The 18,856-nt window shown below is 38.3% G+C and overlaps 1 protein-coding gene across 3 annotated transcripts in view; it reads left to right on the top strand.

The window, feature by feature from the left end:
• LOC110030286 (probable galactinol--sucrose galactosyltransferase 2) overlaps positions 1-18,856 on the top strand; it is a 52,827-nt gene that overhangs the window by 13,262 nt on the left and 20,709 nt on the right. For 2 of the 3 annotated variants that reach the window (XM_020732926.1, XM_020732928.1), the window contains 7 exons: positions 7,473-7,580; positions 7,657-7,785; positions 7,865-8,275; positions 8,351-8,492; positions 8,586-8,653; positions 8,735-8,869; positions 8,952-9,166. In XM_020732926.1, coding sequence (XP_020588585.1) covers positions 7,473-7,580; positions 7,657-7,785; positions 7,865-8,275; positions 8,351-8,492; positions 8,586-8,653; positions 8,735-8,869; positions 8,952-9,166 — 1,208 coding nt within the window. The remainder of the gene's footprint in view (positions 1-7,472; positions 7,581-7,656; positions 7,786-7,864; positions 8,276-8,350; positions 8,493-8,585; positions 8,654-8,734; positions 8,870-8,951; positions 9,167-18,856) is intronic. The other variant, XM_020732927.1, reaches the window with a different exon arrangement.

Below are 18,856 nucleotides of genomic sequence, written 5' to 3' on the forward strand. Positions count from 1 at the left end.
CTGATATACGATAATGACGATAGACAAGAGAAAACACAAAACGTGGAGAGCCTACGTGCGATAAATCTCGCAAGGATAGGTTAAGAGTGTCCGCTCATGCAAGATCGGACAAAAGTACCTTAAACCAATATCCACGAAAGAATACTTACGTAGACTACCCAAAACCAGAGAGTCAAGTGTAGGTGTCTGTTCTGGGGCCATGAGTGCTCCTAAGGGGACGTATCTCACTTAGTTAATTAAATCTTGGGGGTTGCCCAAGAAAACTCTAGATCCAAAGGGGGTTTTGCTTACCTGAAAAATGACAATTAGCACAGAGTTATGTAGGGAGGTTATTTCGTAGGAGAAATGCTCCGATGCTTCAAATCTCTCGCTAAACCACGGGGCGAAAAATCTCTCGTGGTCTCATATGGATAGAGGACTCATCAACATACATAACCTACGAAATAACCGTATCATCCCAACGGGGAATCCTGATACGTTAAAGCACATCCGGGTCATAAGAGCAAAGGAAAAATTGTTGTATCCCAAATGGGCGGCAGCTCATCGGTCATCAGGCCGTCGAAATGATGCCAACGAAGGCAAAAGAAAAGACAGGGCCCAATGAGACTCAACAAAAATAGAAGGTAGAGTGATCCTAGGAGTTAGAGGTAGCCAGGTCGGGGTACCACGGACCCGTCATCCCAAGCCATTAAGACTCCAAGTCTACCTGGTCGTGAAGGTAGTCGCCCCAACGAGTCCTCGGATTCTCAGTCAGCAATCCGTGAATTGTGTCTTCCACGGGAACCCCGGTAGCCCTAAGGTCACAGGAACGAGACTCTATCCTATGACTATCGGCTGGAGCTCTGAAGAAGTGGGACTTATACCTACCAAAATAACAAAGATGCGTCAGGAAAAGAAGAGAAAGAGGGGGTCCAACTACAAAACTGCAGACACCCCAACAAGAAGACTTATACCCAGTCTTGATCGGGGTGCATCCTAACACCCTAGACGTGCTAGACAACCACCTAGGTGAAATTATGCTGGGCCAGTCGGGCTAGAAAAATGTGAGGGTTACTCATCGGGACATGCAAGTATGATGCAGTTATTTATCACATTCTTAAGCGTGAATGCTCTATTAAATATGATTGAGTTATAGCCATATATGTGAACCATTTTTAAAACCGGCCCAAGACATGCATAAAAGGTAAAGACTGATTTTGAAAAATCTTGAATGGTTTAATCCTAAAATTTTGATTATCTCAATTTTTGTTTATTAGGACTTTTAGATAGAAATAATTAAAATTTTAGGATCCTTAGTGAGCCTAGATTGCATTTTTGTGGGCCCAGACACACAAAAAACGAACAATATAAAATGCTCCAACATGCAAAGACACGAGAATAAAAAGAGAAAGAAAGTACCCCAAAAGAATATATAAACAGACCAAATGTCGTTGGACCGACAAAATAATCCAGTGAAAACAGTAAAAAACGGTCGGACTCCGCATATACATGCCCGTTCCTAAGTCTATATAACAATTTAAAATTCAAACTTAAGGTACGGGACACGAGCTGCTGCTCCTGGTCCTCGTCACATGGTTTGATACGTCATTTGTCTCGAAATCCGTGCCCGTATCTTATTTTTAATACAGACTCCTAGGACTATCAAATACGCATGAAATAAAAAATAAAGACTCAACCTGCATAAAATAAATGTTAGCGAGCACGCCATGCATCGCAAAATTAACAAGCCGTCCTTATAATTGGGGGAGCTAAAGAAACCTGCAAGCAAATGATTAGAAATCATTACGTACTCCCCCATAATAACACCTATGTGAGTGTGTATAAGTAGGCACGACACCTGCAAAAGATCGCCCTAACATACTATCACACACAAAAAAAACATGAAAGCACACCGAAAAGGCAAGAAGGTGACACATGACTAGCACAAAACAATACATCACACAGTAATAGCCAGAGGTCTCGAAAAGTACTATCTAGCACTTTATATCCTAACATATCACTCCATCTAACGAAAAGTGTGTCAACCTAGTATCTAAGTGCAGGGTGAGTATGAGTATAGTATGACTTTGACGGGGTCACCTTACCGGCCTCATCCTAAGGATCTAAAGGATCTAAATGGTGTCACGAATGGAGGTGACACGAGTCAGATCTATTGGATTCTTAGCACAATCATACTCATGTCAGTCCCGATGACTTAACTCGCATTGCTCATCGGGATTGACCCGGCGAGCAATGCTTGTTAAGACATCACAACTAACACGGGAGTCACTCTCCTAATGGGTCTGACTCGCTATCCATACAAACATGCAAATGTAAATGATTAGTCAAAACACACAAGTGATGAGTGTGCCATGGGGCAGGGGACTCGAACGAAGGTGGGCATACCGTAGTGGCGCGACCCGAAAAAGGTATGTCGAGGCGGCAGTGACCTAAGGAAGGTATGCCAAGGCGACAGTGACCCAATGAGATGGGCATGTCGTGATGATAGTGGCCTGAAGATGGGCATGCCGTAATGACATCAACCCGAAGAAGATGAGCATACCATGGCGGTAGCGGCCCGAAAAGGGTGGGCATGCCGTGATGACAGCGACCCCAGTAGGTATGTTGAAAGAGCAGTGTCTTGTAAATGATAGACATGTCGTGGCGGCAGGGGCCCAAAAAGAATGTGCAACATAAGCATATGATCATGATTATACAGGTAGACAGATGCAGGTCATGGTGCATTAATACAATCATACATATGCACTACAATATGCAAAAATGCAAACACACATGCAAGACAGTATGGTGGTGCAAATAGCTGGTCGACCGGGTCGAGGCATCCGGTGGAGCGAAAGTGTCATGCCAACTGACTCAGGAAAGCCGACTGAAGTGAAGTGGGCTGCCCGCCAGGCCAGGGCGGTCGATCGAGGCGAAGTGAAGTGCTCGTTGGGTCGGGGTGGCCGGTTGGAGCGAAGTGAAAAGCTCGCTAGGCCGGGGCGGCTGGTCGAGGCGAAGTGAAAAACTCGTCGGGCCGGGACGGCCGGTTGGAGCGAAGTGAAATGCTATGCGGCGTGCAAAATGCAATATGTAAACATACACATGTAATAGGGAGTCATCCCCATGCTAACGACCTCACCGGAAAAACTAGGGTCAACATATAGAAAAACGACCATTGCCGCATTTGCTTTGGCGAGGCGGGTGAGGAACTTCTCCCCGAATCTCCAAAGGGAAAGTTCACTGCCTCGTCGTGAAATGGACTAGCGACGGCGCTTTTCCAGATTTCACGACGCCTGAAAGCTTTACAAAATGAGCTAATGACTGCATTTTCTCATTTTGCAAAGGCCTATTCTTCGATCATTCAAGCCTCTTAATGCAAACTTAAAGCAAAACCTTAGAACAAATTTAAGAAAAATGCTTCGTGTAGAATTTTTCTCCCAAAACCTTTGAGGAAGCAACGACCCACGAACACCCCAACACACAAGAACCTAGACGAGAAGGAAATTCGGCAGAGCCTCCTCTCCTAAAAGCCTCGTATAGCAACTAGTGAAAATCTCAGGCTTTCTTTCTTTCAAAAATTTTTTAACAACCCAAAATAGTACTTTAGGAAGCTTTTTTATAGGCAGAAATGAGAGGGGACAACCACATTTACCACCATTTTTGTGGTCGAATCAAGTGACGAGGAAAGAATTGTCACAATAAAGATGGAGACGGTAAAGCCTCGAGAAGGAGAACGGTCAGCCAACCCGGCCCTTGCAATGGGAGAGCTGAAAGGTCGAGCGACCATGCAAAGAAGGAGAAGAGTCGGGAGGGGTAGGCGTGGATGAGCCACGGGATCTAGGGCACGAAAGGGAGAGGGCATAAGGGAGGGGGCAAGCCGACCGCCTGACCGAGCCGCAAGGGTTGAATGAAGAGTTTAAGTGTGCAGGAAAAGGGAAAATAGGCTTTAGGGTTATAATTAATATTATAATCAGTAATATAAGTATATAAATTATTTAATATTTCCCAAAAATAAAATTTAATTCATATCTTTTTATTCGTGCGTAAATTCATAGCAAAATGAATGTTCTTTTTAGGTAATTCTAACGTTTCCGACGTGTTAGTGCGGTATGTTTCGTCATTGGAGGTCGTTTTGACGAATTCATCGATTTGCGTGCAATTTGCTATTATGCTTTATTATGACAATATGAGTGTCTTTCCTAGCTAAAATTGATGTCCTGGACACGTTAGCGCAATCTATTTTGTCGTCGGAGGTCATCCGGAGAAGTTTGCATTTTCATCCATTCTTTAAGCTCAATTTTAGTCCGATCTTGTGCAACTTAGTGAATTTTGTGCATTTTGTATGTGTGTGATGATAAAGTCCTGAAGAGGTTTTCTTAGGGCTTGAGATACTATTGGAAATTTCTCCTTGAGTCTCCACATGATAGTTCTTAACCACCCGACCATACGATGATGGTTTTTGAGATCATCAATGCGAGACATCACAAAAGAAATAGGAAGTGGTTGGAATTCTAAGGGGATAGATTTCAATACTAGTTTTCTAAGATAGTCAATAGGAATTCCTTGAGCTAGATCCTAGGATCCTGAGTACAAGAATAATGATCTCAAAAAATGAGGTCAACAAACCAAAAAATTGTTTAAGTAGACTGTAGACCGACCAAAGATTGAACTTGATATGCAATTGAACTTGAGTTGGGTTCCCAATCGAGAACCCACAACTCGAGAAAGATTTTGTGAATGAACGAGTTGGGCCCTCCGCTGGAGAGTTCCCAACCCAAACGCAAGAGTGCACTGAAGATTTTTTAAAGATTTTCACTGGGGATGAGCAGGTGTATTTTCAAATTGTGATCGTGAGTTTAAGCTTTCAAATTCTAATATTGATTTGATTTACTTGTCAATTTAATTTTGTGTTGTGGAAATTTGAAAGAATTTATGAATTATGATTTATGAGAATTTATGGAGAGTAGTGGAATATATGTGGAAGTTAAAGGAATCAGAATCCCTGCATCGATCCTGAAATTTGATTTGAAAGATTGCGATAGGAGGGGCTCCTAATGCAACACAAAATCGGATGTAAACTTTTCAAACTCTTAGAATTTGATTTGAAAGATTGCGATAAGAGGGGCTCCTAAAGCAACGCAGAATCAGATGTAAAATCCTCAACCTCTAGAATTTGATTTGAAAGATTGCGATAGGAGGGGTATAGGAGAGACTCCTAAAGCAACGCGGAATTGGATGTAAAATTCCCGACCTCTAGAATTTGATTTGAAAGACTGCGATAAGAGGGGGAATCAGATGTAAAATTCTTATCCTATAGAATTTGATTTGAAAGATTGCGATAGGAGTGACTCCTAAAGCAACGCGGAATCGAATGTAAAATCCTCATCCTCTAGAATTTGATTTGAAAGGTTGTGATAGGAGGGGCTCCTAAAGCAGGGTAGAATGATATGTAGAATCCTCAACCTCTAGAATGTAAAATCCTCATCCTCTAGAATTTGATTTGAAAGGTTGCGATAGGAGGGGCTCCTAAAGCAGGAGTAATGCAGAATCAGATGTAAAATCCTCATCCTCTAGAATTTGATTTGAAAGATTGCGATAGGAGGGACTCCTAAAGCAACGCGCAATCGGATGTAAAATCCTCAACCTCTGGAACTTAAGATTTTCCTAGGGATTGAGATCTTATTGGGAACTTCCGGTTGAGTCTCCGCATGATAGTCCTTAACCACTCGACCATACGACGATGGTTTTGAGATCATCAATGCGAGACATCACAAGAGAAATACGAAGTGGCTGAAATTTCTAAAGAGGTGGGTCTAGCTCTAGTCCTCGAAGATAGTCGATAGGAAAAGATAGTCGATAGGAAGCCTTAGACCTTAGAGCTAGATCCTAGGCTCTATGAAGAGGAAGGAAAGACCTCACAAAAATGAGGTCAACAACGCGCAATGATAAATCAAGACTCTGTGAAATAGTTCTATTGATTATAAAACAATGTATCATTTAATGAAATATTTAGAATAATGGACGACTGTATAATTTCTTATCATATCCTTGAACAAATGATTATTTATTTCATTAAATAAGCACAATTGATTCCTAAATATGGTCTTTTTTTCTTTACTATAACATAATTGACAATTATATGTTAAGCTATTAATATGATAAATTGCATGTATTTTCAATTTTGCAAACATGAAAGGTGAGTGGATTCTGATTTATAGATTCTTTTGGTTGAAGAATGTTCATAATACTTGGTAAGGTGTCTTTTCAATTTTGCAAACATGAAAGGTGAGTGGATTCTGATTTATAGATTCTTTTGGTTGAAAAATGTTCATAATGCTTGGTAAGGTTTGTTTTCTTATATTGTACATTGTACTCTTTTATGTAATATTCTCCATCAAAATATTGCCTAGTTCGAGTTCAATTGGGCGTGTTGACCATGATTGACCTGGTTCAAGGCTATTCCACCCCAAATGAATAATCAAATTATGGAATTTGCCAAGGATCATGTCAAATTTACCATTCAGTTCCACTCATCCAAAGTTATTTAAATTGGCATACTCGGCCCAAAGTTACGCAAAGTTACTTTAGTCACCATGGTTACTCATACAACTCACCTAGTGAATTCGCCCCAACGTCTTAATGCTACTTGCTATAACTTTAAAAGCTCTAGTGAAGTTGACACTCAACTTCATCACTTAGAAGTCAACATCGGTACCATGCTATTTAATAACTACAAACTAGCTAAGTTTAATCATTTCATGGCAAGCAATTGTACAGCCTTATTATGTAGTTTTAATTGTATTGTCCAAATGCAGCCTTTCTTATTGCATTGTACCTCAACCAAAGATATCCATTCATTTGCATGAGTCTTGAACTTTCAAGCAAAATAGTAAAATCTCAGAGGTTCTCTTTACATTATATTTCTCTTTTACATTTTTGCTTTAAGCTTGACCAATAGTTATTAGTAAAACTATGATATAACCTCTGAAAAATTTTGGGTTTTAAAAAGATAAAATTTTCTTGTATTCAACAGACAAATTCGTGGGCTAAGCTGATAATTTGGCAAATGCTCAGAAAGACATTACAATGAAGTACTTATGTTGGCCTGATCATTTTTCAATCGTTAATTGAAATTATTTTCTAGATTCTGCGCAATGTCTAAGCTGCACATGTATGAAAAGACTCGCATAAACATTTACAACCTGTGGGTAACTGAATAGATACTTTATGCATCTCCTTTGAAATCTTGCGAAACCTTGAAAAGCTTAGGAAACAAGATAGACTATGCAAAGCCTTTTATTTCTTAAGTAGCTTAAAATTATATGCTTGATGGGATTAAACAGGCATTGCGGCATTTCACCTTTTTATTCAATGTTTTTTCTTAAACGTAATGACCACATACCTAATGAGATCATTAAGCATTGATGAATTTAACTCCATTGATTAGAACCGTTGGAATAAAATAAAAATTTATGTTGTTTCATCTGCTTTAGTTTATCTGAAGGAGGCACTCCAGCGAAATTTCTAATTATAGATGATGGCTGGCAAGATGTAGCGAATGAGTTTCAGAAAGAAGGTGAACCAATAGTTGAAGGCTGTTAGTAAGTCCCCGGAGTCATTTTTCCTTACTGCTTTAGAACAATCAACTTTTCATTTCTCATGTTAATTCTAACTCAGCAGTTTCGGGGGCAGATTAGTCAGCATAAGAGAGAATAGCAAGTTTAGGGGTGATAACCCAACTTCAGAAGGAACCACAAATGGCTTCAAGGATTTCATTACAGCTATTAAGGAAACATTTGGAGTAAAGTATATATTCCCTAAAACTCTCCTGACTTTTTATGCATTTAAACTAGATCCATTTTTGGTAATGTCGATGAAATTTCAGATATGTCTATGTATGGCATGCCCTGATGGGATATTGGGGAGGAGTCCATCCAAATGCACCAGAAACAAAGAAATACAATTCAAAGCTATTATATCCAGAGCAATCTCCAGGAAATCTTGCAAATTCTAGAGATTTGTCCATGGATTGCATGGAGAAGTATGGTGTTGCCATGATTGATCCAAACAAAGTTGATGAATTTTATGATGACCTACATGCCTATCTTGCGTCACAGAACATAGATGGAGTTAAAGTTGACGTCCAAAATATCCTTGAAACATTGGGAACGGGCTATGGTGGTCGGGTTTCCCTAACTCATAGGTTCCAAGAAGCTCTTGAAAAGTCAATCTCCAAAAATTTTCAGGACAACAGTATTATTTGTTGTATGGGTCAGAGTACAGACTCTATTTACAGGTTCAGAAATGCATGAAATGATTAACAGTAACTTGTAAAACAAATTTATCAATGCCAACTAAATTATTGTTTCAGCTCAAAGGCAGGTGCCGTCACTAGGGCATCAGATGATTACATGCCCAGAAACCTGACATCACAGACACGACATGTTGCTGCTGTGGCTTTCAACAGCATTTTCCTTGGGGAGATTCTCGTCCCAGATTGGGATATGTTTTATGTGAGATGGAACTTCTTCCTTTGACGTACACTATATTATCCTTATATAAAGAAATTCCTTTATTTTAATTTAACACTCATTTTTTTATTCCAGAGCGTTCACTATGCCGCTGAGTTCCATGCCAAAGCAAGAGCTCTAGGTGGCTGTGGAATCTATGTCAGGTTGGCTTTTTTTTTATTACATGTTTCATTCTATGAAGCAGAATTTTAGCTAATAAGTAAAAACCTAATAGATTTTTACAGTGATAAAGTTAATGAGCATGATTTTGATCTGCTTAAAAAGCTTGTACTTCCGGATGGGTCAATTCTGAGAGCCAATTATCCTGGCCGGCCAACTCGGGATTGTTTGTTCAGCGACCCAGTTACCGATGGGAAAAGGTGAACATCTATAGATCAAATAACGAATAATTTTGTTGAAAGTCTGCTTTTGCAGTAAAAGTTTGCTTTTTATGCGTGCCAGTCTTCTGAAGATCTGGAATCTGAACAAATTTACTGGAATTTTGGGTGTATTTAATTGCCAAGGAGCTGGAACTTGGCCAGGTTTGAGTGGTAACCAATCAAATTCCTGTCCTGAGTTTATCACTGGTCAAGTCAGCGCAAATGACATCGAGTACCTTGACAAGGTAGCAGGCAATAATTGGATTGGTGATTGTGCTATCTATTCCTTCGATTTTGGTATGTTATTTTGATCGCTATTATTTCATTGTATTGAGATTTCAAGCCCATGATTAATTTGTTGGTGCTCTCAAAATTGAAATTCGCAGAATGTAGCTTAGGTATTTTTTAATTTTATGCACTCATCCTAATAAAAATAACTTATAAATACTTTTGCATCAAGGATGAACATGGAGTTCATATATTTTTATATGTGTATTTTAATTGCTAACAAAGGATATATATATATATATATATAGAGAGAGAGAGAGAGAGATATATATATATATAACAAAGGATATATATATATATATTCTTTGTTAGCAACTAAAATACAAATATAAGAAGGCACAAGGCGGAGAAGGACACCCTCTCCCGCTGAGACCTTTTTCCCCTTTTTTTTCTGTTTTTCCCTCTTGATACTGGAGGATTTCAGGATTTTATTTTGGATTGTGTAATATTACGGATAATATGGGATCCTACGTCCCAATAAAGGATTCAACATTCTGAACGGTGCGGTGAGCGTGGCTATCACATTTACATCTTGAATATATGATTCTCTTTAGCATCATTTCAAAGTTGTAAGTGAGAATGATGGATATCACCAGGGAATATGTGCCAGTAGGTAGAAGAAACGAGAAATCAAGTGATAAAGGTTGTGCATGGCTTAAATGAAGCATTCCAAAACTAGAACAAGAACTCATATTGGATCCTCTAGGTCGGTGGCTCGATGATGGAGGAACTATACCCAGGAATGTTACCTCCAGAGACACCACACGAAGAAATACCTCAAATTGAGATAAGACAACGGGGAATCCTACCACCGAAAAGGGTCAGGAGAGAAATTGTGCCAACTCAGAAATTGCGAAGAAAGGTCAGGAGAGCACTCGGCCCAACACTTGAACAAGTACTAACACACCATTATGAGGAGAATTCTTCGGACCAGGAGGAGAAGTCCAGAACAGATTCAGTGCAGGAACCTAGAAGAAGGAGAAGATCCTTGTCAAATTCATTAACTCATGATACAAAATAAAGATCATCAAGGAAACAAAAACTTTTCTCCAATAATATTGTAGAAAGAAGATGAAACAAAAAACATATGGTTGCAGAAGGGCCTTTCTCAATAAAGATTTCAGAAGCTTAAACGCCAAAGAAATTTAAGATTCCAACTTTAAATTCTTGATAAGGAAAGTTTGATCCTACAAATCATATATCTTTCTTTTGAGTCAACTATCTGCTTACATAGGATAAGTGATGCAATGAAATGTCATTTTCTCCTGATGATGTTGAAGGAATCATCTTTATGCCGGTTCAACCACTTACCTGCAGGGGTTATAACTGCATTCGAAGAATTTAAGCAACTATTTGTTTTAATTTACAAGTGCGCAGAAGCCATCAAAAAGTTCACAAGCTCTTTTGAGGATATGTCAAAAGTCTACATAAAGCCTCAGGAGTTTCATCTTACGTTTCCAGCGAGAAATGTTAAACATACATGATTTGGAACCCGCGGTTGGATGACTTGTAGTGGTTGAAGGTTTGCGTGAGAGCCCATTCAGTTATGATCTTGGTCTCAGAAAACCAAGGACACTGGCTAAGCTCTTGGAACTCGAGAACAAGCATATTCATGCTTAAAGGCTCGGCCACATGTAGGTTCTTCACTGCCTTCGAATATAGATGAAGAATGACATGACTAAGAGCATTATCACTAGAGGGGTTTGAAAGCTTCAAACAAATGGAGAGCTAAAGATGAATGTGAAGTATCCCGGTCAGAATACCAAAGTAGATTAATGAGGTTAGTTGTCAAGATACCAGAAGTCAATCAAGAGATACTTCGTCTCTCTCCGCCACCGACTGAAGTTACACCTCTAAGAGTGTCCATGACAGAAATTGTGGAAGCCATATAAGGAAAGGAATATTTTAGAAAGCTTTTCCCTTGAAAACTAATGTGCAGGCTCATGATCCTAATCGATATTGCAAATACCATCAGGACCACAGACACGATACTGAAGAATGTCGCCATCTTAGTAGCCTTGTTGAAGAACTCATCAGAGATAGAAAACTAAAAGTATTCGTTGCTCCTGAGGCGCAAAATCAGAGATAGGGTAAAACACTTGCCACGGGTGGAGGCAGCATACCGACTCCTGTAAGAGTCGTTCAGACCCAAGGATTCATGCTCATTATCTTCGGGGGTGATGGGCCCGAAGCCACACAAAGATTGATCTTGAAAAAGGTTAGACCCAAAGACAATTACTTTGTTGAGTCCGCTCGACTGACTGCATCGACACATCCTCTGATCATCTTCAGAGACGCTGATCTGCTTATTGGAGGTAATCCGTTCAATGAAGCCTTCATGGTCACCGCCATCATAGAGGGTTTCCAGATTGAGAGTATCCTGATTGATACCGGAAGCTCTGTGAACGTTATATTCCAAACTTTCTTCGATAAAATGGGGCTTGCAATGAACCTATTAGCTCCGACTTCCAGGCCTCTGAATGGATTCTCCGGGGAGAGGAAAGAAACATGCAGATTCGCCCCTCTGTCATATGGGGGGAAGAAGGCAGTCATTTTGAGGCAAAAGTGGAATTCATCATAGTTGAAGCACCGAATGCGTATAACGCCATTTTCAGTAGACCACTCCTCAACAAATCCAAAGCAATAGTTTCTCATATCATTTTGCAATTAAGTTCTTTGTGAGGGGACGAGTGGTCACAGTCCGCGGTGATATGGTTCAGTCGCAAACCTGTTATCTACGAGCGATAGAAAGTGTACGAGACAACCTTCTTGTTCTAGATCAAAAGCAAGGTCAAGAGCTTGAATCCACTAACATTTCAGAGTCCATCCCTTTATTCACCATGGAGCCAAACCAAACCTCTTTGGTAAGTACAGATTTTGACAAAGAGCACCGATACCACCTCATCGAAGTCCTTCGAAGTCACAAGGATGTCTTCTCCTGGAGTCCTTCTGAAATGTCGGTTGTAGACATAGATGTGGCTTGTCATCGTTTAAATGTCAACCCCGAGGCTAAAACTATCAAACAGAAGATATGTAAATCAGCTGACAAGCTCGCGGAACCTGTTCGACAAGAAATATTGAAGTTATTGGATGCTAGTTTTATACGAGAAGTGTAATATCCCAAATGGTTGGCTAACGTGGTTATGGTGAAAAAGGCCAACAACAAATGTATAATGTGCATTGATTTTACCAATATGAGCACAACCTGCCCAAAAAATAGTCATTTGTTAACTAGGATTGAAACATTGGTCGATTCCACTATAGGATATTCAGTAACGAGCTTCTCAGACGCCTTCTCCGGTTACCATCAAATTATGATACACCCCGCAGATGGAGAAAAAATCTCTTTTATTACTAAGGAAGGAGTCTTTTGTTATAAGGTCATGTCATTCGTTTTAAAGAATGTCGGGGCGACCTATCAAAGAATCAATTCATTGGTTTTCTTTCTCGGGGAAACATCATTCACAATCAATGGACTATGATTATTCATAGGCCAGCCATGGATAGAGTTAACGAGATGAGCTTGCAGATACAAGAAACAAGGAGTTGGATTTATCCCTATCTGCAATATCTCTCCACAGGAGTAATACCCCCAAGTATTAAACACCTCTGGAGATTTCAGATTAAAGCTGCTCATTACGTAGTGGTCGACGGACAGCTCTTTCGAAGGTATTTTGCCTCTTTCTTGCTAAATGCATTAAAGAAGAGGAATTAAATTTTCCTATGGGAAATGCATTTTGGGGAATGTGGGAGCCATTCCAGAGGAAGAACTTTGGCCAACCGAGTATTGTGACAAGGTTATTTCTGGCTCACTCTCAGTAAAGATGCAGACTTATTTTCGAAGAGATGCGAAAAGTGTCAGAAGTTCGCCCTAGTGAAGCCACTATATTCTCATAAATTACAACTGAAAAAGAACACTTGGCCATGTGAGGTCTAGGGAATGGATCTCATTGGGCCTCTATCACAAGGAAAAGGGCAACACAAGTACATCTTGGTTATGATAAACTATTTATCCAAGTAGATTGAGGCCAAGCGCCTGATCCGAATCACCACCGAGGTAATTCTGAATTTCATATGGAGCTACATCATATGCAGATATGGGTTCCCAATAGTCATCATTATTGATAATGGAACTCAATTTGCGGACAAGAGAATTAAGCAGTTCTGCAACGGACGGGGGATAAAGCTTAAGTTTACTTCTGTTCATCATCCTCGTAGCAACGACCAATTAGAAGCCGCTAACAAACTCATCCTAACTGTAGTTAAGAAAAAACAGGATGGAGACTAAGGAAATTGGCTCGAGTTGCTACCATCAGTCTTGTAAGCTTTGCGTGCAATGCCCACAACTGCCACTGGGCAAACACCTTTTGCCCTTTCTCTTGGGATAAAATGAGTTCCTTCCAATATAATATGATGTACATAGTCTCATGATCCTCATTGCAACTAACTTTGAGGAATATGAACTTGACAAATTGAGGGAATCAAATGACGAAGGTCTACAAAATTCTTTACTACTTCTAGAGGAATGATGCGTGGTTTTGTTGTGTGTTGTTATTGTAAATATTTTTCAATGTCACAAAACACACACGACAGCTTTAATAATAAATATGCAATTCAATTTCATTCATCCAAATAAAAATAAATTTAGTAAAAATAATTTTATCTCTTAAAATCTTTAAACTGCAAAACCCGTAATAATAACACAAGTATACGTATCGCTCGAGTAATAAAGTGCTCTAATGCTGTCCTAAGTATCGATCACACAGGGTAGTTGGAAATGCTTATGACTAAATTCTTTTGACTATAATGTAAAACATAATTCAAACTACAAAACTTAAGTACGAAATTTAAATCTAAAGTAATTGCGTGTTTGCTAAGTAAAATGCAGTTAAAAAGACTAAGTTAACTAAACTATTTGCTAAATTTCAAAAGTAAACTTATGAAAATTAAATAAAATTTTTGTGACGAAGAGTTCAGATTTAAGAAAACATCATTCCCTTTTACAAGGAGTATATAGATTGTGAAAAAATTAAAATCATTTAAAATTATATATATAATTGTATTGTGTAAAATAGGAGCAATCTTATTCTTTACCCTTTTTCAAGTGCACCCTCTCTCAAGTGTATAAAGAACATTAACTAATCCAAAGTTTGGTACCTAATTTCATGGTTAGATTGGGAGGATACTGACTCTCACTCCAGAACTCCCACTTCTCACTTGCTTGAGGGCTAACAATTTTGCATTAGTTTCCAATCAATTATACCAAATTAAGGATTTTAATCTGTCACCTTAAAATCTCCAATTCTGCTCCAACAAAGTATATTTCCTTATTTATTTGCACTCAACCCCATGGATTACATTCTCACCCGTGAAATTGAATTTGACTCTTACCTTGTTGTAGAAAGCATAGCCCTTTTGGATCTTATGTGTCTCAACAATTTTTAACCTTTCAATTGGCCAAATTGAAAAGTAAATGAAGATCAGAGTTTGAATCATAACAAATAAGTAGGGAGAATGATAAAGAATACTACTTAGAATTCATGAGAAGGAAACAACGAAACTCTGATTTCATAAATAAAAACAAGTTTACAAAACAAAGAAATAAAAGAAACAACTTATCTCACAATCTTTTTCAAGCATATCCCTAGAAGTTCTCTTTAAGCACTTTTCCTCTTTACAAGCACTCTCAATTCTCTCTTGGAAATGTAATGAAGAATAAATCTCTCATTTTCCCTTTCCTCTTACAACCCTTAAAGAAAATCTTCAAGTCCTTCACTCTCTCTCTTACTCACCACCCTCTTCTCCACCGAACTCTCTCCTTTGAACTCTTACACACCACCCCACTTATGCCCTAGACTCCCATCTCTTTTATTAGTGGTTGCCTTCTCTAAAAAAGAATTCAAAATTCCCTCCCAAATTCTCTCCGAAAGTCACACCTTATGAATCCCAAAAGTCATGTTCATCTATTCAAGAGACATATCCCTTCATTAAAGGGTCTTCCAAAGTGTCTAGATGCATTGAATCTCTACATGGGCGTTTGAAACATTTGAAGCATTCAAAATTTGCGTAAAATTTGTCTTGAACTGCTTTAATTCATAAAGTGTCATCTCTGGCGCCTTAAGCGCTGATTTTGGCGCTTCAGGCACCAAGTTGCTTAAGTCCGCGCTGTTTTGGGTTCTGGCACTTCAGATTCCACCTCTCTATATAATGGCGCTTCAGGCGTCAGTTCTGTGTAAAGTGTCATTTCAGGCGCCAGAATCACAAAATTTGCTATTTTTGCTTCAAATTTTCTCATTTTTGCTACTTTTACTCTAAATACCTTAAATTGATATACCTGCAACACAAATATGAAAATACTATTCTTTAAAGTGCACTATCACCAAAAATGGGTATAAAATGTATACTTAAAATAACACATTATTTTGGTGTATTAAGGAACTTCAGAACCAAACCTTCTTGCAACAAGAAGTCAAGTGAAAAATGATAATACTATTACATCAGGATCAAAGAGTGACATTTCAAACATAGAGATCTGATTCTCAAAAAGGCAGATCCTGTGATTCGTGATCAGGCCCTCATGAAATTTGAGCCTTCATGGACCGGTCTTTGTATAATCAGAGAACAAATGGACCCTGGAGGTTGTTTAATCACATGTTCCGGAACGGAGATCCCCAAGAGTTGGAGTGGTGATGATTTAAAAATCTTTTTTCCTTATTGTTATCAACATCGACACATATAATTCGACAATCAAAGATAAATTGATCTTGAACTATATTTGCTTAATTAATCACTGCTATGGATACATGCCTTTTAAGAGAATAACAAACGAATTTATTTCATCCTTAATCATCGGGTTGCCCAAAAGTCGATAACTTGGATAGAATGGGAACTACTCTTCCGAGGACGTTGCGGACCCTCAGGCGACCTTGATGAGACTAGCCTAGAGCCAAGCATGAGCATAAAACCTCAGAAGAGTTGAAAACTCCTCGGATTGGAGGATTGTTCAATTTTTTTCCCAATATTGTTCGGAACCAGAGGCACCCAAGACTTGGATGAAAGTGAATGAGTTGTTGTTATTTCCTTCTGGTAAAGATGCATATCCGAATGATTCTTTTATGATTTGTTAACTTCATCCTTTTCCTCCTTTCCATAGGATTAAGAGATGAAATGGAAAATATGATTATTTATTATTGTATCAGCCACAATCACAACATCGGAATAATGCGAAGAAAGAGACTTCTTACAAATAACAAAAGGCAAATATAAAGTTACTACATATGAAAGGAGAAATGATGGCCAACCTTATTTCTTCAATTAACAATTATAAATACTCGAAACAAAATACAATTATACAGATAAGTTTGAAAACAAGGCTGAAGGTACGCCCGCCCCGCATCCTTTTTTAGCAAGAAATTAAGAAGGGGGTGGGAGTTTTGTTGACTCTCGTTCAACAACTTTGCACCAAAGAACTTCAGTCCCTCTTCGCATCCTCCAAATTCTTCAAATCCCCCGCACTACAGGAGAATTTGAAGAACAAAAGAAAGAGAGGACGAAGATGAGGGTGGTTCCGCCAAACAACAGAAAAACTACTCATGTTAGCTCCTCACCAAGACAGTAAGGTTGGGGTACGACACTGAGCCCGCAGCGAGAAGCCACACCACTTTGCCGAGACTCAGGAGAGATGCGAACCCATTTCCCCAAAAAGCTAAAACTCTTATTGTGGGGGGAAAATGTTCTTACTACTCTTGAAGAGGGAGTTCCATTCCGCTATTGAATCTAGAAGTAGTAATTGGATTCAATGGGAAGGAATGCCCCACTTTCGGCATTCAACATGTTGAAATCCTTTTACAACAACAACAACAACAACAAAGCCTTAATCCCACTACGTGGGGTCGGCTACATGAATCATTTTTCTCCATTGCGTCCTATTTAGTGTCATATTTTCATTTAGTTCTAGTAAATTAAGATCATTTTTAATACAATAAGCCCAAGTCTTCCTAGGTCTACCTCTGCCTTTCTTAACACTAGTCGAATTTAAAACATCTACTCTCCTAATCGGATCATCCAATGGTCGACGTTTAATATGACCAAACCATCTAAGACGACTTTCTCTAATTTTATCCGTCACAGGAGCTACACCAACCCTATCACGAATATATTCATTCCGCATTTTGTCTCTAAGTGTAAAGCCACTCATCCACCTAATCATTCTCATCTCGGCAACACTTAACTTATTATTATGCTTCTCTTTTAAAGGCCAACATTCAGCGCCATAGAGCATTGCAGGTCTCACCACCATCTTATAAAATTTTCCTTTCAGTCTTAGCGGTACTTTTCTATCACACAAAAAACCCGAAGCATTCCTTCACTTCAACCAACCAACTTGAATTCTACTATTAACATCCCCATCTATATCACCATCGCTTTGGACAACGGACCCAAGATATCTAAATCGTTCACACCTTTTAATAATTTGATCACCCAAAGTCACACTTCTGTCACTAGAGCTATTACTACTAAAATTACATTCCATGTATTCAGTTTTAGTTCTACTTAAACGAAGGCCTTTAGACTCCTGCACACTCTCTATGTAAATAAATTTGATATTTAATGTGCAAAATGGAATGTGATGGATGAGCTGATTTTTTGTTTTTTGGGTGAAAAAAGATGGGGGAAATGAAGGGAAAAGTAGGTATTGTGAAAATATGGAGTTCTCTATAACTCTCTCTCTCAAACAATTGCACAATTCATTTTACAATACAGATGAAACAATTAAGGAAATGATCTAATTTTAAAAAATTGTATTTTGATATTATAGTTATAAAGAGAGCTCCTTCGCAAAATTTATCTAAGGGATGAAAAATCAGTTAAGAATAAAGCAGGGATTGCAAATGCATAGAGCTTTCTATATCTCTTACATGCGCTTCGGAAAGACATTATTTTAAAATATAGGTGAAACAATAAATTAAAGTAAGGATCTTTTTTTTTTCCCCTATTTTTGCGAAGGATTACCTGTTTTCTCAGACATCTTTTTAGTTTTTAAAATAATATTAAAGAGTTTAGTAAGTTTAGTAAGCCAAGAAACTCCCAAATATTTCCACACTTCAATTGGGATATCATCAGGTCCTACAGACTTTCCACCCTTGGTTTTCTTTAAAGCCTCCTTAACTTCTTTTTTGCTAATCCGACGGTAAAAATGAAACGTTTTAATATTATTCACGATATTAAAATCACTAAGGTCCATCGTATTTTCAGAAACTTCATTAAAAAATTTATCAAAGTAACTCACCCACCTATGTTGAATATTTTTTCCTAAGAAAAGTACATTTTGATTTTCATCTTTAATAAATTTTACTAAATTTAAATCTTTACTTTTATTTTCTCTTTGTTTGGCTAGTTTATACATATATTTTTCACTCTCCTTAGTATTTAATCTATTATAAAGATCATTAAAAGCAGGATTTTTAGCATCACAGATTGTTCTTTTAGACTCCCTCCGGGCCGTTCGATATTTTTTCCAGTTCTCTAAGCTTTTACATTTCAACCAATTTTTATAACATAACTTTTTATATTTTATCTTTTCTTGCACATTATTATTCCACCACCAACTATTTTTATTTGTAAATATTTTTTCTTTTGATTCTCCAAGCACATCTTTTGGTACTTGTTTAATAGTGTTTGTTACTTTATCCCACATCA

This window comes from Phalaenopsis equestris, unplaced genomic scaffold (assembly GCF_001263595.1).
Source record: "Phalaenopsis equestris unplaced genomic scaffold, ASM126359v1 Scaffold000694, whole genome shotgun sequence".
In the NCBI taxonomy this organism is placed as follows: Eukaryota; Viridiplantae; Streptophyta; class Magnoliopsida; order Asparagales; family Orchidaceae; genus Phalaenopsis; species Phalaenopsis equestris.